This window comes from Lachnellula hyalina, assembly GCF_007821495.1.
Source record: "Lachnellula hyalina strain CBS 185.66 chromosome Unknown contig00048, whole genome shotgun sequence".
Taxonomy (NCBI): domain Eukaryota; kingdom Fungi; phylum Ascomycota; class Leotiomycetes; order Helotiales; family Lachnaceae; genus Lachnellula; species Lachnellula hyalina.
Window position 1 is genome coordinate 37,465 of NW_022157162.1, and position 14,163 is coordinate 51,627.

The following is a 14,163-nucleotide window of genomic DNA, read 5'->3' on the forward strand; positions in this document are numbered from 1 at the left end:
ACGCACTTGGAGTATCACTAAGAGAATGTTGCTAACGATAGTGTGGGGTCTTATCCGACTAGGCTCAAGTGATAAGTTCAATGAAATCATTAGTAATCGGCCTTGTATGCCATCGGGCGGCGTCAATGGAATAGCCGGTGAGGGGGAAAGGTGTTAATATAGTTATCAAGCACTTTTAAATTAAAGTGCTGTAGTATTGATAGAGTTTTAGTGAAGAGTTCTTCGTAAATTCGTAGGATTTCCTAATAGTAGATACGAGTATATAAATGGTTCTTGGACTAAAGTAAACGCGACCTGCTATAAAATCAAAAGGGGACTAAAACAAAGTGCGTGGCCTAAGAAGTGTAAATTTGACTAGTAAAAAATACTTATTTACTATGCAGGCGTATTGTCTCAATAACATACATATTCTTACATATCAATTGCAATGTGATCGTACAGATACCCTTCGCTCCCATATCTTTGCGTCTCATATCCTTTCATCGTACACCTTTCCGGACACTTCTCGACTTGAACTCAAACAGGAAATCATAAAAAAAAAGATAAGAAATCATAAAAAGCTCCACTTCCTCTGATAATCCAATAGAACCCAACTAGAAGTACCAAAATTGACACTGGAAAAAGGAAGTGCTCGCGTAGCCATACGAGGGTCTGGAGGCCTCGAGTCGATATGCTAAGATTTAGAAGACGTAGCCGATCAAGCGGTTGGCGATATCCTGGCAATAGGTGGGGGTCGCATCAGGTGGGTTAGAGAGATCATCTCCAGCCGCATAAGAGTAGTCGCCAGAGTTGTAGAGGCGGGCCGCAATATAGACATCCTGAGCCGCCGTTGTTCCTCCCAAGGTAGCTGCCTTTGCAATTTCCTGCTCGAGACCATTTCCACCACTGGCCTTGTAGAGAGTTCCGCCTGTGCCATCGTTTATCATGCCGCTGATCTGAGTAGCTGAGCATGCGCCAGCTGCAACCCCAATGCAGTTGTAATCCCCATCGTGGTCTTGCATGAGTCCGGGGTTGGCGTTTCCGCCGGCGGTCGTGCCAACGCGGACGCAGCCATGGGACTCTTGCATGATGGTTGCTAGGATGTAGCGACTGTCTACACCATATGCTGAAGCTGCTGACAAGATACCGGTCTTGATGTCTGCGGTCTCCGCAGCGCTGTTCTGTATGGCACCAGTACATGCAGCGTTGATTGTGTCAACGTTGGCAGTCCACCTGTTGAGGTTAGGAAATGGGGCAATGATAAGGGCTATGTTCTCACAAAGTATCAAATGTGAGCCAATCACTGGTGGCGGGCCATCCAGCTGCAACACTGCCATCTCCTGATCGAGTTGGCCCACTACCACTGAGAGCTGGCTTTCTGGCTGTAATTTCTTTTGGAGTTGGAGCACCCAGGGACTGGGAAGCCAAAGATAAAAGGACTGTGATAGCAGTTAAAGAATACATGATGTTTGAAGAATGTGAAAGTTGAATGAATGTATGTGTGAAGTAATGTTTGAATGAATGAATGAATACTGAATGAATGAATGTCTGAATGATTATTTTTGAAAAACCTTGGAACTCCCCGTGCTACTTAACCTCTTCTCTGGATGATATTCTTGAATAAAGGGGGGTAAGATCGAAAGAAAGGATGGCGGATTGATCAAGGTACTCCTCTGATGTGTGTGTTAGAAAGGAAATGATCATCGAAAGTGGTCAGTCAGTATGACTCCATTGAACAGGCGTACGTATGAATCCAAGACGACGAGTTTATGTAGCAGTAACATAGTATCAACGGCCCATGATAGAAGCGTTAGTAGTGTTGCAGGGCCCGGGAAGAGTAGGTGTCAGTCAATTACGAGCGGAGATAACCCTCATGTAAGTCATTACACGCTTCCCTGTTAAAGGAAGTCCAAGTCCCCAATCCTCCTCGACTACAGCGTTACAGTGCCGGCATGTAAGCGGCTCTGCGGCGAGCCATCAATTAGTGTTGGCCCTGCCAGGCTGTGGGGTGATCTATTGCCAAGATAGGACTCAGATGGTACTGTTAGCACTTTCCTAATATGAACTTGCGCTTGAGCAAAGAGCCCTTGGATGAACTGCTGCTCACAGTTCAAAACTTTGTTTTGATACAAAGGAATAAAACGAGCATGAAATTTTTATTTCACGCACAGTTAAAACCTTTAAACTAATGGAATGTGATCAGAAACGTGACTTTGCTCCGAGCATCTTGCCCGATATGGAGAATTGCAGATCGGACCCGAGGAAGCGGAAGGATTTTCGGGAAATTTGGGTGGCTATTAGGCTAATAGTAGTATCCTAATTCATTATGCAAGGTACGATAAACTGCAACGTATGATAGTAAAAGATAAGGATGCCCCTCCTTCTAGTAAAATGAGGGGAAGATTTCGCAAGTCGGGGATGAGATTCTGACAACTGTGCCGCGGTTCACTTGGACAGCCTAACTCGGCGCCGCATGTTACGCTTCTTGGAAGCCAGTCAGCCCTTCCTTTGTAATTGCATTGGACAGGTGATGAATTGAACGACTCGTCCATTTGAGTCTAATATCCCTTCGCCTTGAAACCGTGCGACTTTGGAAACCCTGGAGTTGAATATTTGCGGGCAGTTTCCTTTCCGTTGACGTTAGACTCTTAACTTTTCCATGAGCCATAATAGCTTTTATGAACGGTATAAGACTTAGGGAGTCAAAAAAGTAAGCATTCTGTGTAGTGTAAGATCCACAACCCTTTTTGGCTGAATCTTACCGGAACGACTTACAGGGGGCCCTCTGTTAGACGTGCTCTTCGAGGTTTGCTGACTTACGAACATTACGACAATCGAATCAAACTCCACGTACGATTGTCAGCCTAGAAGCAGACGTCAAAGGATGTCCCGTGCCTCTTCCTAATTCATGGGAATTAATAATCAAGAATTAATGTAAAAGTATACAGGGAGTGGAATTTAACCTTAAATCCCAAAGGATGGGTTTAGCCGTATGTACGAGTAAAGTAATGTCTCAGCCTTACATACACTCGTATAGTAGTCTTGGCATGTCATGCTTACGCCCGCCCCCCTGTCGACTTGATGGGCTCTTACTCTTGTCAATATAGGGTAAAAGCCACGCAGCCCTGGATAGAGCCCTACGCAAATCAATACTTATAAGAGACCATCTCATCCTCAGCCCATATTCCTCAAATCCTCCCAAAAATTGGTCCAATGTGTACGAAAGGGAATGGGACCGGCCGCTTTCAACAAACTAATTCCATTTTGCACGTTTCGCCATTGACGTGAATAGTTGAATTGGTTGTTGCAATCCTCCTTTTCTGTCCGAAAGGAAACACTTTGCATATTTAGCGGATGCATTTGTAGGGCGAAGAAGAAAGGAAGGAACGACGAACGGACGAACGTGAGACTGACTTGCCATTCAATTTTCCAATATTACTTACGCAACGTTACACTAGCGTCAGTAAGTGTTCAATTCTGAATGCATTCCGAATATGTGATGATGTGTATAATCAGGGTATAATCAGAAGACAAAAAGCTAGTTCTTGCAACGTTGCGTTATTTCATGAAAATGGGCTTGTTTGCTAGAAGAAGAAGGTTCAAAGCTTGAAACTATGCGGAGTCTAAGCTTTCAGGGGTGACGGCAGACTAGTTTCAAAGAAGCATCGCGGCCGATCTGGCTATGATTGGGTCGCTTAAAATAAGGGGAGGGGAAGGACAATTGAGTCAAAATATGAGTTTTTGTGAGAATAATGAATTGATTGATTAGGTAGCGACAGTGGGCTTTGAGGTGAACTGATTGGCCCTTGAGAATCAAATCTCAATTAACCAACAAAAGAAAGAGGTTCAAGTGAAGACCTCGGCAAAGGAAAAGCATCTTACCGTAGGATCTTCATAATAATAATCAGACTCTGGACGTCCAACAACCGAATTTATCCATAAATTCCACTTCAGCAGTAATAAAATAACGCCTATTGCAATGATTGCGATATTCATGACGATACCTACTTTTCTGAAAGTTTCCCCAATGCCGAGGGAAGAGCCGTTTCCAGCAAGCAAACACCATGAACTATCCATCTGACAAGGAACTTCTGGATGCTGCCAAGAAGCTGAGGCCCAGTTACCAACACCTTGGGCGCCTCAAACTACTTTCTCTTTTAAAAGAAATCCATTCTTGGACGTTGAGCGAGCAACGCTCAAAGAAGTGCCTGGACAAAAACAGCTTCAATGCAAAACCCGAGTCGGAAGACCTTCCACGGGACGAGAAGTTCAACGGCATTGTCAGATATGCATTCATCGACTTCAAAAAACGGAAGAGAGACGTTCTGCTCGCTTTGTCAAGAACCCAGGCCAAAGTCACCAATGGCTACACGTCCGATTCGATGTACGTGGCTCGTGATATGCGTCACCACGTGGAAGTTTTGCTGGCCTTGAAAGAGTTAAAACCCTGCACCCTCTTCACACCCCACATCCCAAGACATCTACACCGACATGATCGAAGCGTGCCTGAAGCCGGTAATCAAAAAGTACAAGCTCGTGCAATATGGCTCCAATCTTCAGCAGATTACTCATCCGATGCCGACGATTGCGTACCAAGGATTCCAGAACGGATGGATCTTTGCTGACACGCGATCGCCTCTCTGGTCTGAAATGAAGAAGCTGTTCTTGACGCCGAATAAAGGGAGAGCGGATGAGAATCGTATTCGGAAGGCTTTGGGATACCCGCTAGATCGGGTTGTTGGGATTACTGTTGGGTCCACCTCGAGCCTATCGTCTTTCCGTGCACTTGATGAAACCGAGATGCATGATATGAAATGAGCGTTTCCTGCCAATGCCTTTAAAATTTTCACTGGCAGTGGGAAGGATCATTATGCAGATATCTTGATACATTTTGATAGGTATTCCCGGGCTGCGGAGAGTGTCGGGACACAGCTGCGGATGGATTTCAGCAATCATAAAGAGCTTGGGACTTTCTATAAGAACGTCATGGGCGGCACTGAAACTCGTTTTGATTGAAAACATATCAGGTGCTGGATCTGACCTCTTTGGGGGTGAAATGTGAGAGAGACAGAGAGACAGAGAGACAGAGAGTTCTCTGAAGACCTTGAAAACCTTGGAGTGTCACTAGAAGACATACATACATGAGTCCCCAAAACAGTTTATATGCTGCATTCCGTGTCTACACATACAACATTAAGTATAACCTTACGCACCTCTAAGTAGCTGACGACTTACTTCATCCATCTCCATATCCACGGCTCCCCTGCTTTCATTAGACTCGGGCTCAGATGTCTCCAGCGACTACTCCCGCAAAACCCAAGGGGAAGGCTGGTTCACCGAATGCAGATGGTAAATTATATCCGCTAAAACCACCCCTAGCACCCCCTGACCGTCAACCGCGCCTGGTTGTGCGTGGAAAAAGCGCCCTGTTGGCTAATCTTCGAGGACATCAACTCCCTCGATTCATATCACCCTACATGCGCTCCAGCAGCGTTTGCTTAACGAAGGTCCATCGACGGGCTGGAACCCAACTACGGCATCCTGATGATTGGTAGCACGCTACACTAACCATCCGGAGCGTCTTCATCTGCGCATAGGGAGGAGACTGGGCCATTTTGATCGCAGATATGGGTTCGAGAACCCGGGACTGCTGGAGAGGTTGCGTATAGCGAGGATTTGCACGAGAATGTGAATGTGGGAGAATGTGGATGGCGGGCTTGATGGCTAGGTTTAGCTTTGCGTATGTATAAAGGAGGCGTTTGTGGCTGCGCTGCTTGTTGTAGTTGCGCGGAGTGACGATGAGAGGAGTTATAGCCGTATGAGTGAGGAAGGGGAAGGTCGAGATGTTTTAGATGGTAGTGTATTATGGACGGAGTTGCAGAAGCATATTGATAGGTTGAGGAAGGAGATGGATAGAAAGCGGGGAGGAGCTCGAGCTTGATGGATATGAAGAGTGATTTTGGCCAGCTATGAGTGGGATTCTTGATAACAAGTCTACACTACCACAGATGCAGACGCCGACGCAGCTGATGGATGTTCGCAGTGCTACGCCGTGGTATAGGTAAATAGACGAGTGATGAACTGGAAGTTCATACTTGTGATTTTGGGAGTAGGGCTTTTTTTAGTGCTATTGAGTCCGTGTGATGAATGTTGAGGAATTAGTATTGTGTATAAGTAAGGGGCAGCTATAAAAACATATACAAGGGAATGGTTCAAGTCAGGGTATCTTCAAAGCAACGCCGAAAGAATCTCGTAGCACTCCACTCCACTTGCACTTCCACTTCTCTCCCCTCTCCACACAGCATCCATTTTCCCAAACTCCATACCCCTCTACTTCACCCCCTCCACCCCCTCAATTTCTCCTCTCTTGCCTCCTACACCCCCTCCCCGCAAAATCATTCATCATCCAAAATACTACTCGCTAGCCGCCCAAAAAACGGCACTTCGCACCGATCCAGCGTCTCAGCATCCCTATATGCCCTAAAACTCAAATACCCAATCCCCACCATATCACACACAAATATGGTCCAACTGAGGAACGTACTCCAGCTGAATATCAGATGCAAGACAAAGACTGCCGTGAAGAGTAATGCGGATTGCCAGGCGTGGAATCTAGTTGATGGATAGATATGAATTAGCCATCTTCTTTCTTCCGTTCATTCCTTCTTTTTGTTTTATGATTATCGACATGGTTTTTCTGGTGCAGGGAAATAGGAAGGACAAAGGCAAGGAATAGGCAGAGTCCGCGGAGACCATAACATACCGCACATAATCACTCTTCTGCTCCAACAGCAGCAGCAGCACGCCCCCAGCAGGCGGTAACAACAAATACGCCAGACACGCCTCGTAATCCAAGCGTATGGGTAAACTGGTCTCAAATTCATTTAATCTTTCTTCCCTGCCACCAAAATTACCACCTCCTCCTTCCTCTACATCCCCGCTTCCGAATCCTTGTCCTTGTGCTGAGCTTGGGATCCAAGGATTCGATGTCGGGTGTGCTGGTGGAGTGCTGGTGGGTGAGAGCGCGGGTGCTGGACGGACGTTGGGGGAGAAGGAACGGCGGGTTTCGGAGGGAGGGGGCGAGAGGGCGCGGTTCGTTTCGGGGGATTGGTCTTGGTAGGGTGCGAAGTCCATTTTGCGCGCGTGTGATTTTAGTTTCGTTTCTGTTATGTGGTATGGTGTGGTGGGAGATGTTGTAGGTTCGTGGCGTCGTTGGAGTTAAGTGAGGGAAGGCCGCGCGAATGTGATGTGATAGAGCCTAAAGCTCGAGGCTGAAGCATGCCGTGCATGGCATGCATGGTTTACCCGGTCCACCATGTGTAAAATCATGAATTGCACAAATGTTGCACATCACATATACTTCATAGAAGAACTACATGGCAGAAGACGTGTGCATAGACACAATTGAACTACCTATTACTCCCAAATCATCGACTCGCTGAAAATCAAAATAAACTCCTCCCTTTATTCCATGCCATACCTATACCTCCCGTAGGTATGCATTGATATCATTATCACGCCTCTGTCCGTCATGGATATAAGTTTCTTCCCACCCAAGAAAGTTTGCTTGTACCCATTCTGTTGCTTGATTATTCGTCCCTGACCATTGTCTATTCATTCAATATATGCTTTCATCATTCGTTTGTAACTCATCGAAACTCCATTGCTGCAAAGCATCCTCGATCCTCGACATGCTTTAGCTCTAGTTGTTGGAATCTGTAAAATGTCAGTATGCAACCCCGCATCCTGTTTCAATTTGACGTACTTCTCACTCTTCGCGTGGAAATATATCCCACTCACGGTCCCATGAATCTGATTGAAGCAGATATAATAGAACCCCTCAAAACTCGCCCCGCTAATCGTTCGAACCCTATGATCCGGAACCAAGAAATGTTCTTTCCATCTCATGAAAATATTATCTCTTTGCGCCAAATTCGGTATATGAAAGTGCCCCTTTCTGGCCGCTTTTTGAAATGGCCTGAAAGCGGCGAATTTGGCCCAGTGTTGTAAATCCACCTTATCATTTGAGCCCCAGTCTTGGTGTTGGGTGAGGAATGTGTACTTCGATCCTATGATCTCCCCCTCGAAGTAGGTGGTTAGTGTTGGGTGGTCTTCTGTCAACCCTAAAATAGGAATGTTAGTAGGGCATCCTTTGGAGGAGTTGCAGACGGCCAAGGTGTACCTTGAATGCGCAAGTATCCACAGAGAAATGATTCTCGCATATCTACATGTTTTATCTCGACTTGGACTTCGTAGACTTGGCGTTCTGATTGCTGTGTTCCCCGGAATTTACTTCCGGCGCGTAGATATGACGAGGGAGAGGAAGGTAAAAGCTATCAATGTGTCAATATAACGGCTTGTCAAATGTTGCATGTTCTAGACATTCTACTCACTCGAACGTTTGAGAATTCGTATCCCATGGATGGTGAACATAGATCCGTAACGGGCAACGCAGGCAGACCAGTCTCTTCCTGTTTATCACCCTCGGCACTTATCGGGGACAGCATATCCCTCGGCGCAATCTCCTCATCAATGTCCATTCGTTTGATGTCTTGCGGATCGGCGACGCGGGTATCCGTTGACCCAGTCACTCGCGAGTCTGACGGTGGAGGTGTGGGCTGCTGGAGGATTTCGGGAGATGTTTCAATGGCCTCATCGTGGGTATCGTCCATCTCTAGGCTCCTCCAGCTGGATCTGTCATCGTCGGGTGGACATGAGGAGTGCGAGGAGGGGGCTGCAACGATGCTCTCGTCGCTCGAAGGGGTGGGCATGGGGGTGGGTCTGCGCCCGCGCAGGCGAGGCTAGAAGGGAGAAGGGAGAAAGGGGTTTTAATGATACAGTAAGGGAAAGGGAATAAAAGAGAAAGAAGCACAAAGCAATTTAGCTGGACATGGCCGCCGTTGAAAAGACGTTCGTTGCTGGTGTTGAGGTTTTAAGCTGTATGGAGATGGATGGTCCTGCTTGAATCTGGATTGGGTGGACTGGACTGAACTGGGCTGGATGGACGGAAGCGAATGTGGAGTCGAGCGAAGCGACTGTAGTAAAACCCTTGCAAGGTGTGGGCGGGCGTGTCGTGTTCCCCACGTTCAAATTCTTCCACAGTAATAATATGGAGTAGTCGCGTGGGATGATGCAAGCTTCTTTTTGATCAATATAAAGTATGGGGAAGTCGATGGTTATTTATAGTAATGTGTGATTTCATGGGACTTGTTGTCTTTGTATAGAATTGGTTACTCGTACTCGTAGTGAAGTGAATGCCATAAACAAGCTATTTAATATACCCTTTCACTTGATTCATACGTGTAACATGAATACCATACAATACAATCACACGCATTATCATTTTTGGCATTAGGGCATGAAGTTCTGAAATGGATTCATATCATATTGCAATTTTCCGACTCTGTGGTATTCTTTTGGTCTACAAATCTGCAAATCTGCAACGCCTAACTCCTGGACTCTATTTATCCTTTTCCTAATTCTTTTCAAATTGGCTTGATCTTGAAATGCAAAGCTATCAAAGAGAAGACCAATGCCTTCAAATCTTGGACGAGGTAGTAGAAGACGCGCAGTCCTTCGGGGTCTTGCGACTCTGTGACATCGACGAGTGAACCAATCTTGGCCGTCTAGAAAGTCCTTCTAGTTAGTATTTGAACACAGAGAAAACATGGGTTTTGGGCATAGTGGTTTTCGCACCTCGAAAGAAATGTGTTCACCTCCCATTCGGATTTCCAACTCTTGTCGTCCGTCTTTGTTCTTCTGGGGCCAGTTCTTGTCGTCTTCCCTATTGAGATGTCAGCGAAGAAACTCGATGCAGTTGGTAGCTTTCCATACTTCATAATCTCGCTCAATTTGATGATCCGCTTGATTTCCTCCACAACGACAGAGCTGACACACACTGCAAACATCCTCAGTCAGTCGAGCGCAAACATGGTGGGGCATATCATTACGCACTTTCTTTGCGGATGAGGGAGTCATTTCTGTAATTGGAGTTGTTCGCATAACGAGCAGATGCACTATTTCCGTCTCCTAGCACTCGGAAATCGAATTCTGGGCCATGTTAGAACTTGCGCCGAGTAGTTGTGTTGATATAAAGCTCACCAAGAAATTCGTGGCCATGGCGACCTTGATGCCCCGAGCTGTACGGTTGATTACATTAGCAAATGATATACAGAACACGGGAAATCCATACTAGTAGCGGATGTAGAATTGGTCGTTGGCAGCCATTTTATTATGTCGTGGTTGTTGTGGTTACCCAAAGCTGGTGGACGTTCTTTCCTCGAGAAGGCTGAAGCTTTCCGACCAGCGCGCCATCCATGCGGTTCAATTGGCGGGGGTCGTTCCTGCCTTGCCAGAATTCAGGCCACCACGCACGCTAAAGTCGAAGTTAACAGCACTCCAGAAAGATGCGGCCACCACCACTTCACGGAAATTCTATAATGGACCTCTGATGCGCTGCACTATCTCCTCCCTCCCTCCTTGTGCGATTCCGAATCATTGACAATAATCTCAACTCGGATCATTTGCCCCCAAATCCAATCCTCTCTTCCTCGAACCCAGAGCTACGCACAAACCGTTAACCCATCCCTTAAATCAACCTCGAATCCGCCAGATAGTCAGTTAGCACATTCTGCTGCACCACACCCACCAACGACAGCCAATATGGCTCATTTTTTAGATCATTCCTACAGTTTGGTACACCAGGACAATGCGGCAGATGTACCAACCATGTCCGAGCTGCGGACGCAGTTGGAGAAGGGCACAGATGAGTCCAAGGTAGAGACAATGAAGCGCATCCTCACCGTCATGCTGAATGGGGATCCAATGCCTCAACTACTCATGCATATCATTCGATTCGTCATGCCGTCGAAGCACAAGGCTCTCAAGAAGTTACTCTACTTCTACTACGAAATATGCCCAAAACTTGACGCCAGTGGGAAATTGAAGCAAGAGATGATCTTGGTCTGGTAAGGCTGTTGCAGGAACTTGAACACGGCATACACTAATTCCCTCTAGCAATGGCATTAGAAACGACCTGCAACATCCCAACGAATATATTCGAGGCAACACTTTACGGTTCTTGTGCAAGTTGCGAGAAACCGAGCTCATCGAACCCCTCCTCTCCTCTGCTCGCGGTTGTCTCGAGCACCGACATGCCTATGTGCGAAAGTCTGCTGTCTTCGCGGTGGCTTCGATCTTCCAACACTCCGAAAGTCTCATTCCAGATGCGCCTGAGCTAATTGCTACGTTCTTGGAGGGCGAGAGTGACCACACCTGCAAGCGCAATGCATTTGCAGCACTCGTCAGCATTAGCCATGACAAAGCTTTGGCGTATCTCAGCAGCGTCTTTGATGGTATCCCGAATGCAGACGAGCTTTTACAATTGGTTGAGTTGGAGTTCATCCGCAAGGATGCAGTTCAGAACTCGCAAAATAAGGTACGGGATTGTTACGACCTAGTAGAGCACATATTGACATGTTTAGGCACGGTATTTACGGCTTATCTTCGACCTTCTCGATGCCGGTGCAAGCACAGTTGTTTATGAGGCAGCTTCTTCGCTCACCGCTTTGACCAGCAACCCAGTTGCTGTCAAAGCTGCGGCAGCCAAATTCATCGAGCTTAGCATCAAGGAGGCAGACAACAATGTCAAGCTTATTGTCCTCGACCGGGTGGATCATTTGAGACAGAAAAATGAAGGTGTTCTGGATGATTTGACCATGGAAATCCTACGGGTCTTGTCAAGCCCAGATATCGATGTACGGAGGAAGGCTCTTGCCATTGCATTGGAGATGGTGTCTAGCAAGAATGTTGAGGAAGTCGTGTTATTGCTGAAAAAAGAACTGACAAAAACGGTCGACCAAGAATACGAAAAGAATAACGAATACCGCCAACTACTGATCCACTCAATACATCAGTGCGCAATCAAATTCTCGGAAGTCGCCGAAAGTGTTGTTGGACTTTTGATGGATTTTATTGCGGATTTCAACAACACCTCGGCTGTCGATGTTATTTCATTCGTCAAGGAAGTGGTAGAGAAATTCCCTAAGCTTCGCCCCTCCATTGTTGAACGTTTAGTGTCTACTCTTAGCGAAGTCCGTGCAGGCAAGGTTTACCGTGGAGCGCTGTGGATTGTGGGAGAATACTCTCTGGAGGCCAATGATATCAGAGACGCTTGGAAGCGGATACGAGCAAGTTTGGGTGAAATTCCAATTTTGGCTTCAGAGCAACGTCTTTTGGATGAGGTTGCGGAAGGTCTAGAACCTCGAAAGGAGCCTGAGCAAGTCAATGGGCACTCCAAGGCTGCGCCTACAGGTTCTAGAAGAGTTCTTGCCGATGGCACCTATGCTACCGAAAGTGCTCTCACAAGTCAGTCCGCGGCTGCTGCCAAGTTAGAAGCTGTCAAGGCTGCTCAAAAGCCACCTCTTCGACAACTTATTCTCGATGGCGACTACTATTTGGCCTCGGTTCTCTCCTCTACACTCACAAAACTTGTTATGCGTCACTCAGAAATCTCGAAAGACGAGGCTCGTACAAACGCTTTGCGCGCCGAGGCTATGCTCATCATGATCTCCATTATCCGCGTTGGTCAATCACAATTCGTCAAAGCTCCCATTGATGAAGACTCTGTCGACAGAATCATGTCTTGTGTGCGGTCTCTGGCGGAATTCGCTCAGAACAAGGATCTCGAGACTGTGTTCTTGGACGATACACGAAAGGCCTTCCGCGCGATGGTTCAAGTCGAAGAGAAGAAGCGTGCCGCAAAGGAGGCAATCGAGAAGGCTAAGACTGCGTTCAAGTTGATGATGTGGTCGCCATCAGACAGTTGGCGAAGAAGAATGCTGGTGACGGAACAGATGAGATCGAGCTTGATCTTGAGAAAGCAACCGGGGGCGAATCAACTGTCGATGATTTGACATCGAAATTAAGCCGTGTTGTTCAACTCACAGGATTCTCGGATCCAGTCTACGCGGAGGCATATGTTAAAGTTCATCAGTTCGATATTGTCCTCGATGTACTGCTGGTAAACCAAACCACAGAAACGCTTCAAAATCTTTCCGTCGAATTCGCCACGCTAGGCGATCTAAAGGTTGTGGAGCGACCAACCACGCAAAATCTTGGACCTCACGACTTCCAAAACGTTCAATCTACCATCAAGGTCTCCTCAACAGATACGGGTGTCATTTTTGGAAATGTTGTGTATGATGGTGCGAGCTCGACAGAGAACAATGTGGTTATCCTTAATGATGTTCACGTCGATATCATGGATTATATCCAACCTGCAGTGTGCACCGAAACCCAATTCCGAACAATGTGGACCGAATTCGAGTGGGAGAACAAGGTGAACATCAACTCAAAGGCCAAGTCATTACGCGATTTCCTCACGCAATTGATGGCCAGTACAAATATGAGCTGTCTGACACCGGAGGCATCACTGAAGGGCGATTGTCAATTTTTGAGTGCGAACTTATATGCGCGAAGTGTTTTTGGTAAGTTTGCAACTCTGGCTTCTCGGACAATTGTCTAACAATTCTTTTAGGCGAGGATGCACTTGCAAACTTGAGCATCGAGAAAGAGGGAGAGGATGGGCCAGTGACAGGATTTGTCCGAATTCGAAGCAGGTCACAAGGTCTAGCGCTCAGCCTCGGGTCGTTGAAAGGATTGAACAAGGTTGGAGAAATCGCTTGATGTTGTGAAGACTGATGACAGTGCAATGATGTCCGACGTTGCAGGCCTCGTATAGGTGGATGACTCTCGGACTGGCTGGCACACTTCGTAATGAACTATGAACGAGCGTTCAGAGCGGCGCTGATGGAAAGCAAGGGCGTCAAATCTTGTGTTGAAGTTGAGTGCGACAAAGCCCACTGGTTAATGCGACTGGGGCAGAAAAGCGCAAAAAGGAGTTTATCTAGATCCTGACCAAAGGGGGCATTGCAAAATATAAACATTGATCTCCTGATACGGTACTGTAAACCTAAATTATCTGCTTCTTTGTCTGTATGGGTGTGCCTGCATAGAGGCGTTCTTTTAAGGTACGCTGCATGTGACAAAGGGAGAAGGGGAAGGGGTCCTTTTATATGCCTAGGTAATGTGTAGATGCTGATTTGACAGTAAAGCCGGGGCATTACACCGAAACCGAAGGCCCCTCACTTTACTGTAACACCAAAACTGAACTGTAATCAATAA

At 46.8% G+C, this 14,163-nt stretch overlaps 6 protein-coding genes across 6 annotated transcripts; 2 read left to right on the forward strand and 4 right to left on the reverse strand.

The window, feature by feature from the left end:
* Positions 1-680: 680 nt before the first annotated feature.
* Positions 681-1,443, reverse strand: LHYA1_G003196 (uncharacterized protein; the record flags this gene model as incomplete). Its single annotated transcript, XM_031148170.1, has 2 exons — positions 681-1,212; positions 1,259-1,443. The coding sequence occupies 2 exons, from the start codon at positions 1,441-1,443 to the stop codon at positions 681-683; spliced, it is 717 nt and encodes a 238-aa protein (XP_031006229.1).
* Positions 1,444-4,043: 2,600 nt separating this feature from the next.
* On the forward strand, positions 4,044-4,797 carry LHYA1_G003197 (uncharacterized protein; the record flags this gene model as incomplete). Its single annotated transcript, XM_031148171.1, has 2 exons — positions 4,044-4,568; positions 4,636-4,797. The coding sequence occupies 2 exons, from the start codon at positions 4,044-4,046 to the stop codon at positions 4,795-4,797; spliced, it is 687 nt and encodes a 228-aa protein (XP_031006228.1).
* A 1,577-nt stretch (positions 4,798-6,374) lies between these two features.
* LHYA1_G003198 (uncharacterized protein) lies at positions 6,375-7,113 on the reverse strand (the record flags this gene model as incomplete). Its single annotated transcript, XM_031148172.1, has 2 exons — positions 6,375-6,591; positions 6,743-7,113. 2 exons carry the CDS (start codon positions 7,111-7,113, stop codon positions 6,375-6,377), a joined length of 588 nt encoding a protein of 195 aa, XP_031006237.1.
* A 515-nt stretch (positions 7,114-7,628) lies between these two features.
* Gid4 (Glucose-induced degradation protein 4-like protein) lies at positions 7,629-8,780 on the reverse strand (the record flags this gene model as incomplete). Its single annotated transcript, XM_031148173.1, has 4 exons — positions 7,629-7,695; positions 7,745-8,102; positions 8,162-8,312; positions 8,373-8,780. Coding segments are annotated over 4 exons (984 nt in total), but the record flags the coding sequence as incomplete, so codon positions are not given.
* Positions 8,781-9,464: 684 nt separating this feature from the next.
* On the reverse strand, positions 9,465-9,887 carry mago (Protein mago nashi; the record flags this gene model as incomplete). The annotated part of the gene is made up of 2 exons (XM_031148174.1): positions 9,465-9,605; positions 9,696-9,887. 2 exons carry the CDS (start codon positions 9,885-9,887, stop codon positions 9,465-9,467), a joined length of 333 nt encoding a protein of 110 aa, XP_031006266.1.
* A 754-nt stretch (positions 9,888-10,641) lies between these two features.
* sec26 (Coatomer subunit beta) lies at positions 10,642-13,665 on the forward strand (the record flags this gene model as incomplete). Its single annotated transcript, XM_031148175.1, has 5 exons — positions 10,642-10,946; positions 10,996-11,416; positions 11,463-12,801; positions 12,834-13,466; positions 13,517-13,665. 5 exons carry the CDS (start codon positions 10,642-10,644, stop codon positions 13,663-13,665), a joined length of 2,847 nt encoding a protein of 948 aa, XP_031006265.1.
* Between the last annotated feature and the right edge of the window lie 498 nt (positions 13,666-14,163).